This window comes from Rana temporaria, chromosome 7, assembly GCF_905171775.1.
Source record: "Rana temporaria chromosome 7, aRanTem1.1, whole genome shotgun sequence".
NCBI classification, from domain to species: domain Eukaryota; kingdom Metazoa; phylum Chordata; class Amphibia; order Anura; family Ranidae; genus Rana; species Rana temporaria.
This window is the reverse complement of record NC_053495.1, coordinates 46,489,703-46,508,695: the sequence shown is the minus strand read 5'-3', so window position 1 is coordinate 46,508,695 and position 18,993 is coordinate 46,489,703. Positions and strand designations below refer to the sequence as shown.

General features: G+C 42.4%; 1 protein-coding gene across 2 annotated transcripts in view; it reads right to left on the bottom strand.

The window, feature by feature from the left end:
- Nucleotides 1–15,592: 15,592 nt before the first annotated feature.
- Nucleotides 15,593–18,993, bottom strand: part of LOC120945270 (protein Wnt-7a) — an 88,910-nt gene continuing 85,509 nt past the window's right edge. For both annotated transcript variants that reach the window (XM_040359314.1, XM_040359313.1), the window contains exon 4: nucleotides 15,593–18,411. In XM_040359314.1, the coding sequence (XP_040215248.1) occupies nucleotides 17,932–18,411 (480 nt within the window). In that variant the 3' untranslated portion in view covers nucleotides 15,593–17,931. The remainder of the gene's footprint in view (nucleotides 18,412–18,993) is intronic.

Sequence of the window (18,993 nt, the reverse complement as noted above, 5' to 3'; positions counted from 1 at the left end):
CTTTAACAAAGGGGACCCCCAGATCCTGGCCCCCCCCCCTATGTGAAATGGTAATGGTGTACATTGTACCTCTACCATTTCACCCCAAAAAAAATGTCAAAGTGTTAAAAATGACAGTAGCCGGTTTTTGACAAATCTTTTAATAAAATCTTCTTTTCTTCTTTCCTTCGGGTTTCTTCCGCTGCTTCTATCTTCTCGTCCACATCTTGCCCGACGTCTTCTTCTATCTTCTCCGTCCGTCCTTCAGCCTTCTGGTCCCGCATCTTGTGTCTTCTCCGGTCTTCTTCTCGGTCCGCCAGCCTTCTCGTCCCCGGACTCAGCGTTTGAATTTGAATTGGGCCGTCGTGTTCCCGCTCCTGGGACCCGCCCCCCTCTGACGCCACAAGTAAACTCCTTAGAAGGTCATGTGCATCAGAGGGGGGCGGGGTCACAGAGCGTCACACAGCGGGGGAATTCAATTTCAATCGCGCCGCCCGGAGAAGAAGTTCCCGCCGTGTCACACTCATGTGACCCCGCCCCCCTCTGACGCACATGACCTTCTAAGGAGTTTACTTGTGGCGTCAGAGGGGGGCGGGTCCCAGGAGCGGGAACACGACGGCCCAATTCAAATTCAAACGCTGAGTCCGGGGACGAGAAGGCTGGCGGACCGAGAAGAAGACCGGAGAAGACACAAGATGCGAGGAGGCTGGCGGAAGGACGGAGAAGAAGACAGGACAAGACAACGGGCAAGATGCGTGACCAGAAGGCTGAAGGACGGACGGAGAAGATAGAAGAAGACGTCGGGCAAGATGTGGACGAGAAGATAGAAGCAGCGGAAGAAACCCGAAGGAAAGAAGAAAAGAAGATTTTATTAAAAGATTTGTCAAAAACCGGCTACTGTCATTTTTAACACTTTGACATTTTTTTTGGGGTGAAATGGTAGAGGTACAATGTACCCCATTACCATTTCACATAGGGGGGGGGCCAGGATCTGGGGGTTCCCTTTGTTAAAGGGGTCTTCCAGATTCTGATAAGCCTCCCGCCCGCATACCCCCACAACCACCGGGCAAGGGTTGTGGGGATGAGACCCTTGTCCCCATCAACATGGGGACATCCTCCCCATGTTGAGGGCATGTGGCCTGGTGCGGTTCAGGAGAGGGGGGGGGGCCGCACTCTGTCCCCCCCTCTTTTCTGCGGCCCGGCCAGGTCAACGTGCTCGGATAAGGGTCTGGTGTGGATTTTTAGGGGGACTCCACGCCATTTTTTTTTCAATTTGGGGTGGAGTTCCCCTTAAAATCCACACCAGACCTGAAGGGTCTGGTATGGATATTTGGGGGGACCCCACGCCATTTTTTGGGGGGTTTTTTACGGCGGGGTTCCCCTTAATATCCATTCCAGACCTGAAGGGCCTGGTAATTTAATTTGGAGGGACCCCCTTTTTTTTTTTTTTTTTTTTTTAATGAGCAATGACTCTATTCTTTATAGCCATGAGTACTTTAACCACTTGCCCACCGGGTTAATTCTGGCACTTCTCTCCTTCATGTGAAAATCAAAATTTTTTTGCTAGAAAATTAATCAGAACCCCCAAACATTATATATTTTTTTTTAGCAGACATCCTAGGGAATAAAATGGCAGTCATTGCAATACTTTTTGTCACACCGTATTTGCGCAGCGGTCTTACAAGCGCACTTTTTTTGGATAAAAATCACTTTTTTGAATTAAAAAATAAGACAACAATACATTTTGCCCAATTTTTTTATATATTGTGAAAGATAATGTTACGCCGAGTAAATGATACCCAACATGTCACGCTTAAAAATTGCGCCCGCTCGTGGCATGGCGTCAAACTTTTACCCTTTAAAAATCTCGATAGGCGACGTTAAAAAAATTCTACAGGTTGCATTTTTTGAGTTGCAGAGTAGGTCTAGGGCTAGAATTATTGCTCTCACTCTAACGATCGCGGCGATACCTCACTTGTGTGGTTTGAATACCGTTTTCATATGCGGGCGCTACTCGCGTATGCGTTTGCTTCTGTGCGCGAGCTCGTCGGGACGGGGCGCTTTAAAAATGTTTTAATGGGTTTTCTTATTTATTTTTATTTAGTTTTATAATTTTTTACACTGAAATAAAAAAATAAAAAAAAAAGATCAGTTTTCTTCCTATTACAAGGAATGTAAACATCCCTTGTAATAGGACTAGTGTGTGACAGGTCCTCTTTATGGAGAGAGGCGGGGTCAATAAGGCTGGAAAGCATGGTATTGAAAAAATAAATAAAAGATCTCATGCTTTCAGCTGCAATCATGTTCGTTCACCACAGTGGTGTAGTGTATAGCACTTTGACCTAGCAGCAAAAGAGTCGTTGGTTCGAATCCCGCCCGTGACAGCATCTGCATGGAGTTTGCATGTTCTCCCTGTGCCTGCGTGGGTTTCCTCCCACAATATAAAAACACGCTGTAAATTGGATCCGGTCTAAATAAGCCCTAATATGCAGTAGTATATTTAGGTTTGGTTCTGCCCTAGGCCTGACTACATATCTGCACCTCCTAATAGAAAAATGACCCACCCCTTCCTGTCAAGGTCACACCCTGTTTTTGTATAACCCCGCCCAGTAATTTTCAGGGGACCCACACACTAGTTCTGGGGGGGCACTGGATTCCCTTAACCACTTCCATACCAGGCACTTACGCACCTTCCCGCCCAAGCCAATTTTCAGCTTTCAACACTGTCGCACTTTGAATGGCAATTGCGCGGTCATACAACACTGTACCCAAACAAAATTGGCGTCCTTTTTTCCCCACAAATAGAGCTTTCTTTTGTTGTTATTTGATCACCTCTGGGTTTTTTTTTTTGTGCGCAACAACTAAAAAAAGACTGCAAATTTTGAAACAAAAAAACGTTTTTATTTTTTAAGGTTAATTTTTTTGTAAATAAGTTTTTCTCTTTCAATTACGGGCACTGATATGGCGGCACTGATGGGCACCGATGAGATGGCACTGATGGACATCGATGAGGTAGTACTGACGGGCACAGATGAGGTGGCATTGATTGGCGGCGCTGCTATGCGGCACTGATGGGCACTCATAGGCGGCACTCATGGGCGGCACAGATGGGCGGCACTTATGGGTGGCACTGATGGATACTTATGGGTGGCACAGGTGGGCACTGATAGGTGGGCACTGTGCATGGATGGGCACTGTGGGGTGGCACTGATGGACACTGTGGGGTGGCACTGATTTTCCCAGTCAGTGCCCATTTGTGGGCACTGATTGGCATCTTTTTTCTTATTTTTTAATGCTTTTTGTTTTTTTGTTCTATATTTTTTTTTGTTTTTGCACACCCTGGTGGTCCAGTGTGGTGATCCGAGGGGGGGCTGCGCTGATAAACAATCAGCGCGAACGCCCCCTGTCAGGAGAGGCGCCGATCGGCTCTCCTATACTCGCGTCTGTCAGACGCGAGTGAGGAAGAGCCATCGATGGCTCTTCCTGTTTACATCGTGATCAGCCGTGATTGGACACGGCTGATCACGTGGTAAAGAGTCTCCGTCTCCGTGAGAGACTCTTTACCGAGATCGGAGATGCAGGGTGTTAGACTGACACCCCGCATCACCGATCGCCGCGCTGCGTGCCCCCACAGGCGCGTGCGGCATGAAATCCTGCAGGACGTCCTGTCAGGATTGTGTAACCACTTCCCGGACGTAAATCGGCCATAGGCTGGGCGGGAAGTGGTTAATTTGCATAGTTTTTCTCTCACTTCCTGTTTGGCTATGGGGCAGGAAGTGAAGGCAAATCTCCCCAATTGGACACAGATAATACAAAATAAACTGACAGGGCCTATAACCCTCCCTCACTCTATCCAAAATTAAAGAAAATAAAACTTGTTGATTATAGTTCTTGTCAGGGGCGGACTGACCATTGAGTCACTCGGGCACTGCCCGAGGGCCCCATGCCACTAGGGGGCCCCATCCGGGTTGCCAGGCTCAGTAAAACCAGGGACAGTATGTAAAAATCTGTGTTTTTTTTTAGATCTGTCCCCGATATGTCCGAAAATGACATGCTTTTAATGTGAATATCCCAAGATTTTAGCTGCCCGCCTCTGCACTACCTCCTGGCGTGGTGGTCATCTGTAAGCCAGAGGGGCCCCATAATCTTCTATTGCCCAGGGGCCCCATGAGTTGTCAGTCCGCCCCTGGTTCTAGTTTAAGCACAAATTTCATAGAGTTTTATTGAGAGCCCTAAGAAAATATAACCATGCCAATAGGCCAGGATAGAGCGTTGCTAATATGTAGGCATGCGGTCTGGTACGGCTCAGGAGGGGGGGGGGGCCGCTCGCTCGTCCCCTCCCCCATTCCTGTCCGGGCCAGACTGCATGCTTGGGATGAGGGCTTGGTTTGGATCTGGGGGGGACCCCAGCGCCGAATCGGCGCGGGTTTAACCCCTCACGTTCCGGACCAAGCCTAAGAGCCTAATGTAGCCCTGAAGGGGGACCCGCGCCGATTTCAAGTTTGAAATTTGGCGCCGAGTTCCCCTTCAGGGTTGAAAACAGCTCGGAGATTCCCGTGCGCCGCGTCACGCAGCGCAATCACGGGTACGCCGCTTGGTATTTACCAAGATTTTCACGGCGTACTGACAAGGCGCACGGGAATCCCTGACTTTTCTCTCTGCGCATGCCCAGTATGCAAATGAACCTCCCGAGGTTCAGGCGCACTGTGCAAGCGTACGGGGATCTGTTTTCAAAAAACACTTTCCCTTTCAATTCGGCCCGCCAAACACTTCAAAACACATGTCACTTCACTTCCCCTGCATCCCCCCACCTCCCCCCCTAATAAACTCCCGCCCAAACCCCCGCAATTTACAGTTTAATGTGCCGTGCGCCAGGTCTGTACTGGTGCACAATGCACCCTCTCCTGGGCGCACGGAGCACATTAGTAACTAGGGAAATACACTGCACTAGCAGCGTATTTCTTTAGTAAATGGCCAAACGGCTGCTACTCCTGCTTTTACTCCATGAGTCATGGAGTAAAGGCTTGGTAAATCAGGCCCAATGTGTATCCACTGTGCAAGATTTTAGGCTACTTTTATTTCATGATAAAACCTTGCCTTTTCCACTTAAATTGCAGGTAGATAAAGCTGCTTACATACTGTGCAGCACCTGTATAATATTTCTGGCTATTATCTCAGAATTAGTACACTCACATTTTCATTTCATGAAAAAAATGCCTTGTCTTTCCCTCTTATTGCAGCCCAGTCAAGCTGCTTACATACTCCTCAGCCCCTGTAATGTATGTTTGGATACTGTCTATAAAAAAATACGACACTCTAATTTTTATTTCATGATAAAAACTGCCTAGTCTCTCCCTCTTACATTGCAATCCACTCAAATTGTTTACATATAGGGATGATGTATGAGTTCCCTGAAAGTGTTTATTGGTTGTTGGGATGAATAGGGCTGCACAATATCATTGATTGCTAGTACACACACAAAGATAATAAGAAACAAATGCACCTACAAGAAGCAGCTGGATCAATTATAATCCAGAAGCTAATTACAGTGCCTTGAAAAAATACTCATACCCCCTGAAATTTTCCAAATTTTGTCATGTTACAACCAAAAACGTAAATGTCTTTTATTGGGATTTTATGTGACAGATAGACCAACACAAAGTAGCACATAATTGTGAAGTGGAAGGAAAATAATAAATGTTTTTCAACATTTGTTACAAATAAATATCTGAAAAGTGTGGCATGCATTTTTTTTCCGCCCTCTTGAGTCAATACATTGTAGAACCACCTTTCGCTGCATTAAAGCTGCAAGTCTTTTTTGGGGATGTCTCTACCAGCTTTGCACATCTAGAGAGTGACATTTTCGCCCATTCTTCTTTGCAAAATAGGTCAAGCTCTGTCAGATTGGATGAAGAGCGTCTGTGAACAGCAATTTTCAAGTCTTGCCACAGATTCTCAATTGGAATTAGGTCTGGACACATAAATATACTTTGATCTAAACCATTCCATTGTGGTTGTATTTTTAGGGTAAATTTACTGCTGGATAGTGAACCTCCGCCTCAGTCTCAAGTCTTTTGCAGACTCTAACAGGTTTTTGTATAAAATTGCTTTGTATTTGGCTCCATCCACCTTCCCATTAACTCTGACCAGCTTCCCTCTCCCTGCTGAAAAAAAAGCATACCCACATATTGATGCTGCCACCACCATGTTTCACGGTGGGGATGGTGTGTTCAGGGTGATGTGCAGTGTTAGTTTTCTGCCACACATAGCGTTCTGCTTTTAGGCCAAAAAGTTAAATTTTGGTCTGATCTGACCAGAGCACCTTATTCTACATGTTTGCTGTGTTCCCCACATGTTTTTTAGCAACAGGACTTCTTATGGTTTTCTTTCAACAATGGCTTTCTTCTTGCCACTCTTCCATGAAGGCCAGATTTGTGGATTGCATGACTAATAGTTGTCCTGTGGACAGATTCTCCGACCTGAGCTGTGGACCTCTGCAGCTCCTCCAGAGTTACCATGGGGTTTCCTGGCGGCTTCTCTGATTAGCGCTTTCCTTGCCCGGCCTGTCAGGTTAGATGGATGGCCATGTCTTGGTAGGTTTGCAGTTGTGCCATACTCTTTCCATTTTCGGATGATGGATTGAGTGCTCCATGAGATGTTCAACACTTGGGAGTTTTTTTTTAAATCAAACCCTGCTTTAAACTTCTCCACAACTTTATCCCTGACCTGTTTTGTGATGCTTTTTGTTCACTAAGGTTCTCTAACAAACCTCTAAGGGCTTCACAGAACATCTGTATTAATACCGAGATTAAATTACACACAGGTGGACTCTCTTTACTAATCAGGTGACTTCTGAAGGCAATTGGCTCCACTAGATTTTGTTTAGGGGTTTCAGAGTAAAGAGGCCTGAATACAAATCCACGCCACACTTTTCAGATATTTATTTGTAAAAAATGTGAAAACCATTTATCAATTTCCTCCCACTTCACAATATTGTGCCACTTTGTGTTGGTCTATCACATACAATTCCAATAAAATACATTAACTTTTTTGGCTGTAGCCAAATACTCTTGACTTCTATCAGTGTCCAACCGAGCATTGGTTAAAGCTTGTATAAAGACTTTTCATTCTCCTATTACTGTCCTGTGAGGCTGCATGACCCCTAACCCTCTGTCTGGACAGTGCTGATTGGTCCTGTGATGAATACATGCACACCCAAAAAAAACATTTTTAGCAATGCACACTAAACTGGGCATATGCAGAGTGTCGCCAAGGCTCTGTACTATCAACAGATGAATTGGGGACAGTAAAAGAAGGGGAGGATCAGAGAAGACCAACCAGTGCACAGTGCGGAGGATTAATCTCTTAGGTTCCACAGTGAGTGTAACAAGCGTGCTTTACTGCATATGCAGACAGATTTTACTGTTGTGGGTTTAGTAACACTTTAACCTCAGGAGTTCAGGTTCCTGCAGATTACCCACAGGTGGATGGTCAACACTGCCCTGAACTTCTTTGCTTTGCTAAAGTCAAAGTATTATCCCCTTTCCCTGCCAGCAAATATTAACCAACAAAATGCACATACATTTTTTGAAAGTTTACTAAAGTTTACTAAAGACCTCCACAGCTAAACTTTATTTTAAAATAATGGAACCCTAGTACTATCGTTAATTTGGTACAAATGTAAAACATGTATGTAAAAAATACACTACAATCCTAAACCCACACAAAACAACAGAATACATTTAATGCAAAGACAGATAAAGCAGTGTTAATTCAAAGTGGAACTTTATGGCAAATATTAAAGATGGTGTACAGGCAGTCAAAATATACCGCTTGTGCCTAATGGGTCTCACGGGTAGAGGTGCCAATCCCTAGTGATAAATTATGAGTAAATGCAACCATGGAGGGGACTTTGAGGCATCAATAAGCATCAACAAATATATAAAATTACAAAGATTTTATTAGAACATGATTTTAAACATCAAAGAGAATAAGACACAATCTGTCTAATGTAAAAAGAGATATGACATGTGTTACTCTAGGAGAATAGAAGGCAAAGAGAGCTGTGCTAACTTTATTGGATTATAATAATATTAAATGTGTATAAATATATAATGTGATTTGATAGTCCATATAGATCACTGAATTCATCGACCAAAAGATTTTTAAGATAAGTGAATAGGATACGTTACGCCCGCACAAAGATACACCGATCTACGAGAATCTGGCCCTCTATTTGTGGGAAAAAAAGGTCATCAATTTTGTTTGGGAGCCACGTCCCACAACCGCGCAATTGTCAGTTAAAGCTATGCAGTGCCTGAAATGCAAAAAGTGGCCTGGTCTTTGGCCAGCGAAATGGTCCGGGGCTGAAGCGTTTAATAAGAGCTCTCTATTGTACCCAGATCCAGAGTGCACCTCCAAGGGTCACTGGGAGGGCACTTCCTGAAGTCATGTCATGTTTTTACAATCTCGTCTCATCTTCCTGTATCACCTGTCACATTCAAACTTCCAAGGCAGCTGGTAGCTGGGAGAAGCCTCCTAATACAGACATCTTCTTGCACCAGGATTGCTATAAGTGTGTTATCCTTCATTTCAAGAGGGGTTCTCATGTCACTAGATTACCAGCAAAATGGAGTACCTACACATGTTGAAAACGACTTTAGTTTTCCTCATTCTACCCACCAGAGTAGTCTACTAAACCCATAACAGTAAAATCTTTCTGTATATGCAGGATAGCATGCTTGTTATACTCACTGTGGAACTTAGGGGTTATCCTCTTTATTGTGTAAAAAGGCCACTATGCACAGATCTTTCCCCTCCTGCAAAGGTCTCTCTTGTCAAGACCAGATAAAACACAGTGAGGGTAGTACTGCTGCACATGCTCAGTTTGGTCTCTATTGCTGGAAAGAATATTTCTTGTTTAAGCTGAGCTGTGGGTGTGTATACAGATCCTAAATGACAGCCCAGTCCCTCCCTCTTCCTCCATGCCCAGTAACTAAAAAATAACACGGTGGGTGGGGATGTCACATCTTGATTTATGGATGACCCACCTCCCATAACAGCATGAGGACACAGACTTTGGGGCAGATCCTCTCGTACAGCGGCGCATCTGTACGCCGGGCGCAGCGTATCTAAGATGCACTATGCCGCCGTAACTTATTTTTTTATTTCGAATCCTCAAAGAATTTGCGACGTAAGTGTATCTTTGGCAGCATAAGGGCGCGGGATTCAAATGGATGTAATGGGGGCGTGCTTTATGTGACCCGACATAAACAACGTTTTTTACCTAACTGCGCATGCGCCGTCCCTGGGGGGATCCCAGTGCGCATGCTCGAAATTTAACCGGAAAAAGCCAATGCTTACAACGGTGACGTCATTCTACGCAAATTCCTATTCGCGAACGACTTACGCAAACGACGTAAAAAATTCAAAATGCGAGGCAGGAACGACGGCCATACTTAACATTGAGTACGCCTCATAACAGTAGCTTTAACTATACGCCGGAAAAAGCCGAACGCAAACGACGTAAAAACAATGCGCCGGCCGGATGTACGTTCGTGGATCGCCGTAACTAGCTAATTTGCATACTCAACGCTGATTTAGTCGGAAACGCCACCTAGCGGCCGCCGAAAAAATTGCAGCTTAGATCCGACGGCGTACTAAGATGTACGCCTGTCGGATCCGCCGGCGTAATACCTTTGTGGATCTGCCCCTATAGTGGAAATCTCCTACCTGAACACTCAGCAATCAGGCAGACCCTGCAGATTATCACGTGGCCGTGGTATACAGATCAGCCAAAAAGCTATATACTGGTAGTATTTTAATGTACAGTGCCTTAAATAAGTATTCATACCTCTTGAAATTTGCCACATTTTGTCATTTTACAACCAATAACATAAATGTATTTTATTGGGATTTTATGAGATAGACTAACACAAAGTGGCACATAATTGTGAAGTGAAAGGGAAAATGATAAATGGTTTTCAATTTTTTTTTACAAATAAATATCTGAAAAGTGTGGGGTGCATTTGTATTTAACCCCCTTTACTCCCATACCCCTAACTAAAATCTATTAGAACCAATTGCCTTTAGAAGCCACCTACTGTAATTAGTAAATAGAGTCCACCTGTGTGTAATTTAATCTCAGTATACAGTAAATACAACTGTTCTGTGAAGCCGTCAGAGGTTTGTTAGAGAACCTTAGTGAACAAACAGCATCATGAAGGCCAAGGAACACACCAGACAGGTCAGGGATAAAGTTGTGGAAAAGTTTAACGCAGGGTTAGGCTATAAAAAAAATCCCAACCTTTTAACATCTCACGGAGCACTGTCCAATCCATCATACGAAAATGGAAAGAGTATGACGCAACTGCAAACCTACTAAGGCATGGTCATCCACCTAAACTAACAGGCTGGGCAAGGAGAGCAATAATCAGAGAAGCAGCAAAGAACCCCTATGGTAACTCTGGAGAAGCTGCAGAGAACCACAGCTCAGGTGGGAGAATCTGTCCACAGGACAACTAATAGTCATACACTCCACAAATCTGGCCTTTATGGAAGAGTGGCAAGAAGAAAGCCATTGTTGAAAGAAAGCCATAAGAAGTGCCGTTTGCAGTTTGCGAGAAGCCATGTGAGGGACACAGCAAACATGGAAGAAGGTGCTCTGGTCAGATGAGACTAACATTTTACTTTTTGGCCTAAAAGCAAAATGCTATATGTGGCGGAAAACTAACACTTCACATCACCCTGAACACGCCATCCCCACTGTGAAACATGGTGGTGGCAGAATCATGTTGTGGGGATGCTTTTCTTCATCAGGGAAGCTGGTCAGAGTTGCTGGGAAGATGGATGGAGCCAAATACAGGGCAATCTTAGAAGAAAACCTGTTAGAGTCTGCAAAATACTTGAGACTGGGGTGGAGGTTCACCTTCCAGCAGGACAATGACCCTAAACCAGGGGTGCCCAACCAGTGGCCCGGGGGCCACATGTGGCCCGCCGAACCCTCTGATGTGGCCTGCAACCTCCTGCTCTGGGATGGTGGTTTGGCATAAGCCGATGCTTCATGTATAGCGCTAACTCATGTCACAGGTGGAGTGATACCAAATTCTCTCTGCCTGGGACAGTAACAGCTGGTGATACCTGAATGGAAGACTGTCATTAAAGGTAAGTTTAATACTAAAATCACAGTGTATATATGGGCATATCTGTTCTGCAGTGGTTACTGGGCTGCTTTCAAACTGATCCGCAGGTTCAGCGCAGAACAACTGCGGGTTACTTGCACTAATCCATAGACCTCTGTTATTACCTGTGGGTTGGTGCACTTTAGAAAGTGAACCACACCTGCAGGATATAATAGAAGTCCAAGTGCAGCTAACCCGCAGGAAAGCCACAGGTGCACTGCGCCACACCCTCGGTGTGGGTATACCGCAGCACATCAGTGTGAAAGCAGCCTTGGGCTCCTTTGACGCGATCAGTTCACCTCTATTGAGCCACAGACGGACTTGTGACCGTTTACACCCACCTAGCGCTAATTCGATCCTCTAAAAAAACAAAAAAACAAAAGGGGGGATCCGTCCCCTTCTATCTGGGCAGATAGGATTGGAGTGCCAATATAGTAGAGTGGGCTGTGCCCTGTCTTCTCTGCATATGCAGAGTGGACATGGACCTGTCATCTGCCTGCTCTGTTCATTGTGGCCCGCGACCAGTTAACAAGTCGCTTAAGTGGCCCTCGCTCTTCAGAAGGTTGGGCACCCCTGCCCTAAACATACAGCCAGCGCTACAATGGAATGGTTTATATTTAAAGTATATTCATGTGTTAGAATGGCCCAAAGTCCAGACCTAAATCCAATTGAGAATCAGTGGCAAGACTTAAAAATTGCTGTTCACCGATATTCTCCATCCAATCTGACAGAGCTTGAGCTATTTTCATATTACTGCCGGGCTTAATGACACTTTAAGCCTCTGGATATTTCATGTTATGATTGCCCATGCTAAATTGTTGGGTGTTACTTTTAGAACAGTTATTTTGTTTTGATGTTTGTTACTAAAGAAAATGCCATTTACAAAATTACTTTAGGAATATGGGTTTAAAGTGGAACGTTCACAACAACCAATATTTTTATTTTCCTTCTTTATTTCATGCATTTCAGTCTGGTTTAACAATAAAAGTGGTAGTAAACTGCTGAAAAAAGAAAAACAATGGTACAATGTGCTAGTATGCATCACATACTAGCACATTATGAAATACCTTAGAACAAAGCCCCTGCAGCAGCGCCCGGTCACCGCTGTGGGGGCTGACATGATCCCCAGGCATTTCTTCCGGGTTCATGGGCTATTGTGTGCACAGGGGCTGTCAATGCACGCAGCTGGCACTCAATCTGTGCGTGGCATGGACACTGATTCTGAGATTAAATATATTTAATTAGGATTGAAAGTGCTCACTTTAATAAAACTTCAATAAAATGAACACCACATGCCCGACAGGTATAGTTTTTTTTAACCTCTTGCTGCACATGCAACACATACGGTACAGTATCTTACAAAAGTGAGTAAACCCCTAGCGTTTTTGTAAATATTTTATTATATCTTTTCATGTGACCACACTGAAGAAATTACACTTTGCTACAATGTAAAGTAGTGAGTGTACAGCTTGTATAACAGTGTAAATTTGCTGTCCCCTCAAAATAACTCAACACACAGCCGTTAATGTCTAAACTGCTGGGAACAAAAGTGAGTACACTCTTAAGTGAAAATGTCCAAATTGGGCCCAATAAGCCATTTTCCCTCCCCGGTGTCATGTGACTCGTTAGTGTTACAAGGTCTCAGGTGTGAATGGGAAGCAGGTGTGTTTAATTTGGTGCTATCGTTCTTACTCATACTGGTTACTGGAAGTTCAACATGGCACCTCATGGCAAACAACTCTCTGAGGATCTGAAAAAAATAATTGTTGCTCTACATAAAGATGGCCTAGGCCAGGGATCTTCAAACTATGGCCCTCCAGCTGTTGCGGAACTACAAGTCCCATGAGGCATTGTAAAACTCTGACATTCACAGACATGACTAGGCATGATGGGAATGGTAGTTCCTGAACAACTGGAGGGCCATAGTTTGAGGACCCCTGGCCTAGGCTATAAGAAGATTTCCAAGACCCTGAAGCTGCGCTGCAGAACGGTGGCCAAGACCATACAGCAGTTTAACAGGACAGGTTCCACTCAGAACAGGCCTCTCCAAGCTGTACACTCACTACTTTACATTGTAGCAAAGTGTTATTTCTTCAGTGTTGTCACATGAAAAAATATAATAAAATATTTACAAAAATGTGAGGGGTGTACTCACTTTTGTAAGATACTGTATATATATCTCCAGTTTAATGTACCTATTGTGATGGTGGGACTCTGTGCTATGTAAAATATTGCGGGTTTACACCAGTTTTTGGAGAGAAAGACACATTAATTGCACAGCTGTGTTTTGGGCTTTTTAGTTCTGACCTGACATGGCTCAGAGCCCCACCCAACAGACAGGAAGTCTGTTCCTGGGAATCAGGTGGATTCCCAATCCCTCTGAGAGGAGTCAGAGACGCTGCATGGGTGCAGCTAGAGCATGCATGTCTGCAGGAGGCAGATGTCGTTTGATGAATGAGCAGCAAGACGCTTTTAGGAGAAAGCTAGGTTTGAGCTTATCCCTGGGAAACTGTTTGTTCTGAGGAACATAACTTAGGCCTAAGCTAAAGGCCTGAAACAGCCGGATGGCAAGAATGAAAGCCAGGAGGCGAAACTGTTGGTTATGCAAGATGCAGAAATACTGTTGTGTTTGTGAACTTTTGTGCTTTTAAATAAAGTGGGCTACCAGGTCCTTAAAAACTCAGTTCTGGACTGGCGTACTCACTGGAAAACGCACCTATCCCTGAAGTCTGATCACCCCAATCTTACACTATCTTTAAGAGATCGCAATGACAGAAATGTTGTACTGCTAAGCAGTGAGTGATTTATAGCTATATAAAGTAGTGACAGATGAATGGCAAGACTTGTAGTTCTACAGAGCCTGGCAGCTACAGGTTATCAAGTTCTGTGAACAAAGTAAATAGTATGTCCTGAAGCTTCCAGCACTGAGACTCACGTCCTGTGAGCAGCTGCTTTGCTATAATTTGTGGTTTCACACTTTGATCCATCAGGCTTTTCGTATGCGAGATAGCAGGGAGACCACAGTATTTGAGAATAACTCAAAATATTCCAGGAATTTTATTTTTATTAGATACCCCACCCAATCTGTTGTAAAAACAAAAAGCAGCTCTGGTGGCAATGCTCACCTCCTTTTCTACGGTCCTCTTCTCCTCTTCTGGGTAGAATGATGCCCAGTGCCATTTAACCCACTTTCTGTAAGTGCGGTTAGTCATCCCCTGGGGTGGAGCATCACCACAGTGCAAAGATGCAGAGAATGGCGCTGACATCATCAGGTCATCTAAGTTTTCTTCATAATCGAGGCCCAAGGCCAGAAAAGAAACAAAGAGGAAAAGGAACCTGCAAGTCATGTGACTAGTCTGAAGATATCTGAAAAAGGTAAGTCTAAAAAAAGTAATAATAATAAAATAGATATTGGTGTGACCTCTGGGGAGGAGGCTGTAAATTGTCTTTTAGCAGAATAAATGTTGTAATCATCGTACAAAAAGGCAGAGGATGGACTGGTGTACTACAGCAATGCCTCCATGAAAATCCGTAGTCCTGACCAGATGGACTGCGTTCTCTGTGTGCATTTCAAAGCTTTACTTTCAATATTGTCTGTCTTGCATATACCGTATTTTTCGGCATATAAGACGAACTTTCACTTTCACATCTAAATTTCACATCCAAAAACCAGGGGCCGTCTTATACGCCGGGTGAAGCAGCCGCCAGATGGATGTCAGCGCCAGGATGCTCGGTAATACTGTATGCATACATTTTGCACCGCTCAGCCCATCCCGGCGGGCGATGCAGCCTGTGATGAATACAGAGCCTGCTAAGCCTGCTCGGATTGGAGACAACCTCTGCCAATCCGAGCAGGCTACATTACAGTGAGTCAGAGCGGCGCGTGCTGATGATGTCACAGCCTCTGCCAATCCGAGCAGGCTTTGTATTCAATAGAATACATTGCTCGCCGTATGGGTCCAACTTCGATTGAGAAGAAGGAAATCTAGGCAATATGAAAGCCTCAGAAGGTGGATCGTCCTGCCTCAGAAGGGGGGTCTTCCTATACAGTGAGTATAGGCAAAAATGTAGGAAATACAGTAGCATTAGGGGGTCGTCTTTTACGTCTGGTCGTCTTATACACCGGAAAATACAGTATCCTAAAAATATGTTTTTGAAGCTGTGAAACACTTCTGAAGGAAACAATACTAATTCTTCCTTCTAGTGAATGGCAAAGTATACAGTGAATTTGTTGTCTGCTTCCAGCAACTCCCACCTACAGCAGCCTTTCTATGGGATATTTCCTTTTTTGCAGAAGGTGTGAGAGGTAGTAGATTCAGAACTTTCACTATAGAGAGTGCCAAGAAATATTAGCAGCCAGTAGTTTAAATTAGCTCAACAAGTCCGAGAAGTAAATCAAGCATCACAATAAACAACACACAAAAAAACAAAGCTTGAGAACCACATTTTTATTGTAACTAAAATGGATTGATGAACTGATATGAGCCCACACTGTAAATTAATGGTTGAATGAAAAGAAAACCCAACAAATTCTGGAAGACGCCATCTTACACAAGTCATTTATGATTAAACCATTTTTTCCTTTCAAAATCCCAAAACTATTTCTGACTTCCAAAGACCATTGGTGCTTTTTTCCAGAAAGAAAATGAAATCCATAGTGAATTATAGAGAAGCCATTTTGTCCAAAGAAACACCCATTCTATACCCTCTTACCAGAACTATCAGCAATGTGCATTATATTTCAGTAGTTAATAAAACAAAAAAAAAGTTATAAAAATATTTGCATTATATTTCTTTTACCAGCTCAGTAGTCTGACAATAAATTAATCTAATCTAAAATCTATCCTGACATCTTATATATTGATGTACACTGGTCTAACACTGTTTGTGAAATCAAAATTATAATGGACCTAAGGATTAAAAAAAATACTGTTCTAATTGTTAATTGAGTGTAAGGAGAGTTTTTCTTTTTTTTTTTTTTATTGTATGGTATTGTTATTTGGATGAAATTATTTAACATTGCATATTATTTTTTTAAGGCACAAAGTGGGCAAACGCTCAAAGCAGTTGGCGGAAAAACCTGTAAGCTTTGTGTGCTATCTGTGAGAATCAGACAGAGTATGTCAAGTTAGTTTGTACAGTCATAGTCTATAGCCTGTCACTGATAAAATCAAATTTGACAGTAACACAATATAGAGATTTAATAGGCAGCATACGCAGCACATTTGCTAAAAGAAAACCTAGAGTTTAATGACTGATGCATGTGGGAAGCAAATTCAGATTTTTCTTTTTCCTCTTCCGAATGGGATCAGCGAGCAAAAATTTAATGCTAATCACAAATTTAAGCCATGTGATCATATGAGTGTTAAATGACCTTTGTCTATTGTGTGTATTCTGCCAAAGTGCCTAACAAGAAACACACACGCCATCTATTAATTGTTAATCCAAAGTTAAGGGGGAAAATAAAGATATATCTTGACTGAAGGTTTTGATGTAAAAAAAACTTTTTTTAAAAGAAATCAGCAAATATTTTGTGAACTTGTATATTACGGACTAAACTTTTACTGATTTGTTCAAACACCGGAAATTAGATATAAGGTGTTTTTTTTATTTTATTGAGAAACTGATGATTATGGAATTATACAAGCAGACATAATATAAATAAAATATTCATATAAAAATAGTCTCTTACAAAATATATTCTTTTTTTTGTTCCATATGGTCCTTTTTTCCTTTTTTGTCTGGAACATTCCAACAAATGGAATCCAAATTACTTACTTTAGAAAAAAAGAAAATAAACATAACCAAACAATTAAATATTGATAAATGAGTTTCCAGACAGCTAGCAGCAAACAGCATTAAAGTATTAATGTAAAGATGTCTGCTTTCACCACGAAAAAGTAAAAGTAACAAGATTATCCCTTGTGCACAGCTATATGTGGGATTTGAGTTATATATACTATTTACATCTCCAGTTTCCCAAGACAGCATTTTAATTCCCTAATTAATTATATATTTTTTCGCACAGACAGTTGCACATGGCAGTAGGTTTATTTATTAAATAAATTAATATTAGTTTATTCTAAAATATATTGTTAAATATTCAATGCTAATATTTATAGTCCATGTGCCAACAAAAATAATTAATATATATTTATATATATATTTATATATATAAAACAGCGTCTTATAAAAAAGAAAAAAAAAATTGGTCAGGAAAAAAAAACTACAGCCAATCTGAAATGGTGGTAACAAAGTTCTGAACATTTACAACCTTAATCTGTATAATGCACACTCGAAGCGGAAATTCACACATGTTCATTGTTAGCTCATCCTAATCTCATTTTCAAAATGGCAGCTGTTTTTTTCATATCCATCTATATATTCCAGTATGTCTAACCACTAACGTTTAGGTGTGAACCATCAATGAATATATGATCCATTTGACTATTCATGTGTACCCAGATAAAAAAAATAAAACAGAACACGCACCTCACCTACTTGTACAACATCACTCAGTTTGAAGTGGGTTCCATTATGGAATGCATAACTGAATGAATTAAGGCTATGTAGAGCCCTTCCTATACTCAACTTTATGCCCCTGTGCTAGTAATTCTCTCTATAGAAGACAGTAAGTAAGAATTTACTAGATTGTTAGGCTGTCTCTGGTTGAGTGATAGACCTCCAATTTGCGGTACGTGGCTTGAGATTCTGTGCAAATGTACGGCAAAAGTTCCCAAAGCTGAAAAGCATTCTGTTTCAGGATATTTTCTCATTTACAGGTAAACACCTCTGTTCGTTCACTGCATGTGTTACATTTTACATAACAGCACCAGTGGAATTTACAGTTACATTGCCACACCCGGGAGTACTGGTGTGTATTGTACCCTCTCCCACAGCACATTAAGTCACAACCACTGACGTGTTGAGCTGTCTTGTTGCACATGCGGCCTTGCGTCCCAACGCTACCACTCACTGGGTCTTCATCACAATAATTTGGGGATTTTTCAATATACACCAAGTCTGTATCCATTGGTTTGCGGTAGGACAAAGGCTTTTTAATCTTGAGAAACATTGGCCGCTTATTTCGGCTGGCACGCACTGGCTCCACTTGAACAGCTTCACTGTATTTGTCCTTCAGAAGAAATCCCACCTCTCTAAATTTTGGCAATGTTGTCCAGCATGTTTTTGTGGTGCAGGAGCCAGATACACCATGACATTTACACTCCAGTTTCATGCTTTCTTCCAGGACCTGCAGTAAAATAGAGGACATAAGGAAAAATATATATATTACTGTTGATATCAACTAAATTATTTGTAAAATTCCCAGACATGCAATACAGGTAACTTATTAAAACAATATATGGTGATATGGAGGTGTTTTTATTCCCTTTAAGATTTCTTGGTCCTGGCTACAAAATTGACTAATTTACAGTATGTTGCTAAAAACTTCTAAAAAAATAAATATTTTTTTAAAAAGACAGCAATGTTCATTGTTTTCTCATTCCTCTTCATTTTATGCTGTTGACTTACAACATATTGATTTCTAAACTTTTTTTTATTGTTGACACTTTTGATCCACCTTATCTTCAAGTTAAAAGTGAGATTTCACAGCTTTTCCAAGATATTTCATAAAGGATAAAGGATCAGTTCAGTAAAATGAGATTAAAAAAGTACTTGCCCGTATTTATCGGCGTAGAACACACACAGGCGTATAACACGCACAGGCGTATAGCACGCATCCTAACTTTAAGAGGGAAGTTTCAGGGAAAAAAACATTCCACAGCCCCCTGCATATAACACTCAGGCACAGTTTACCCTCTATGTTCAGGGT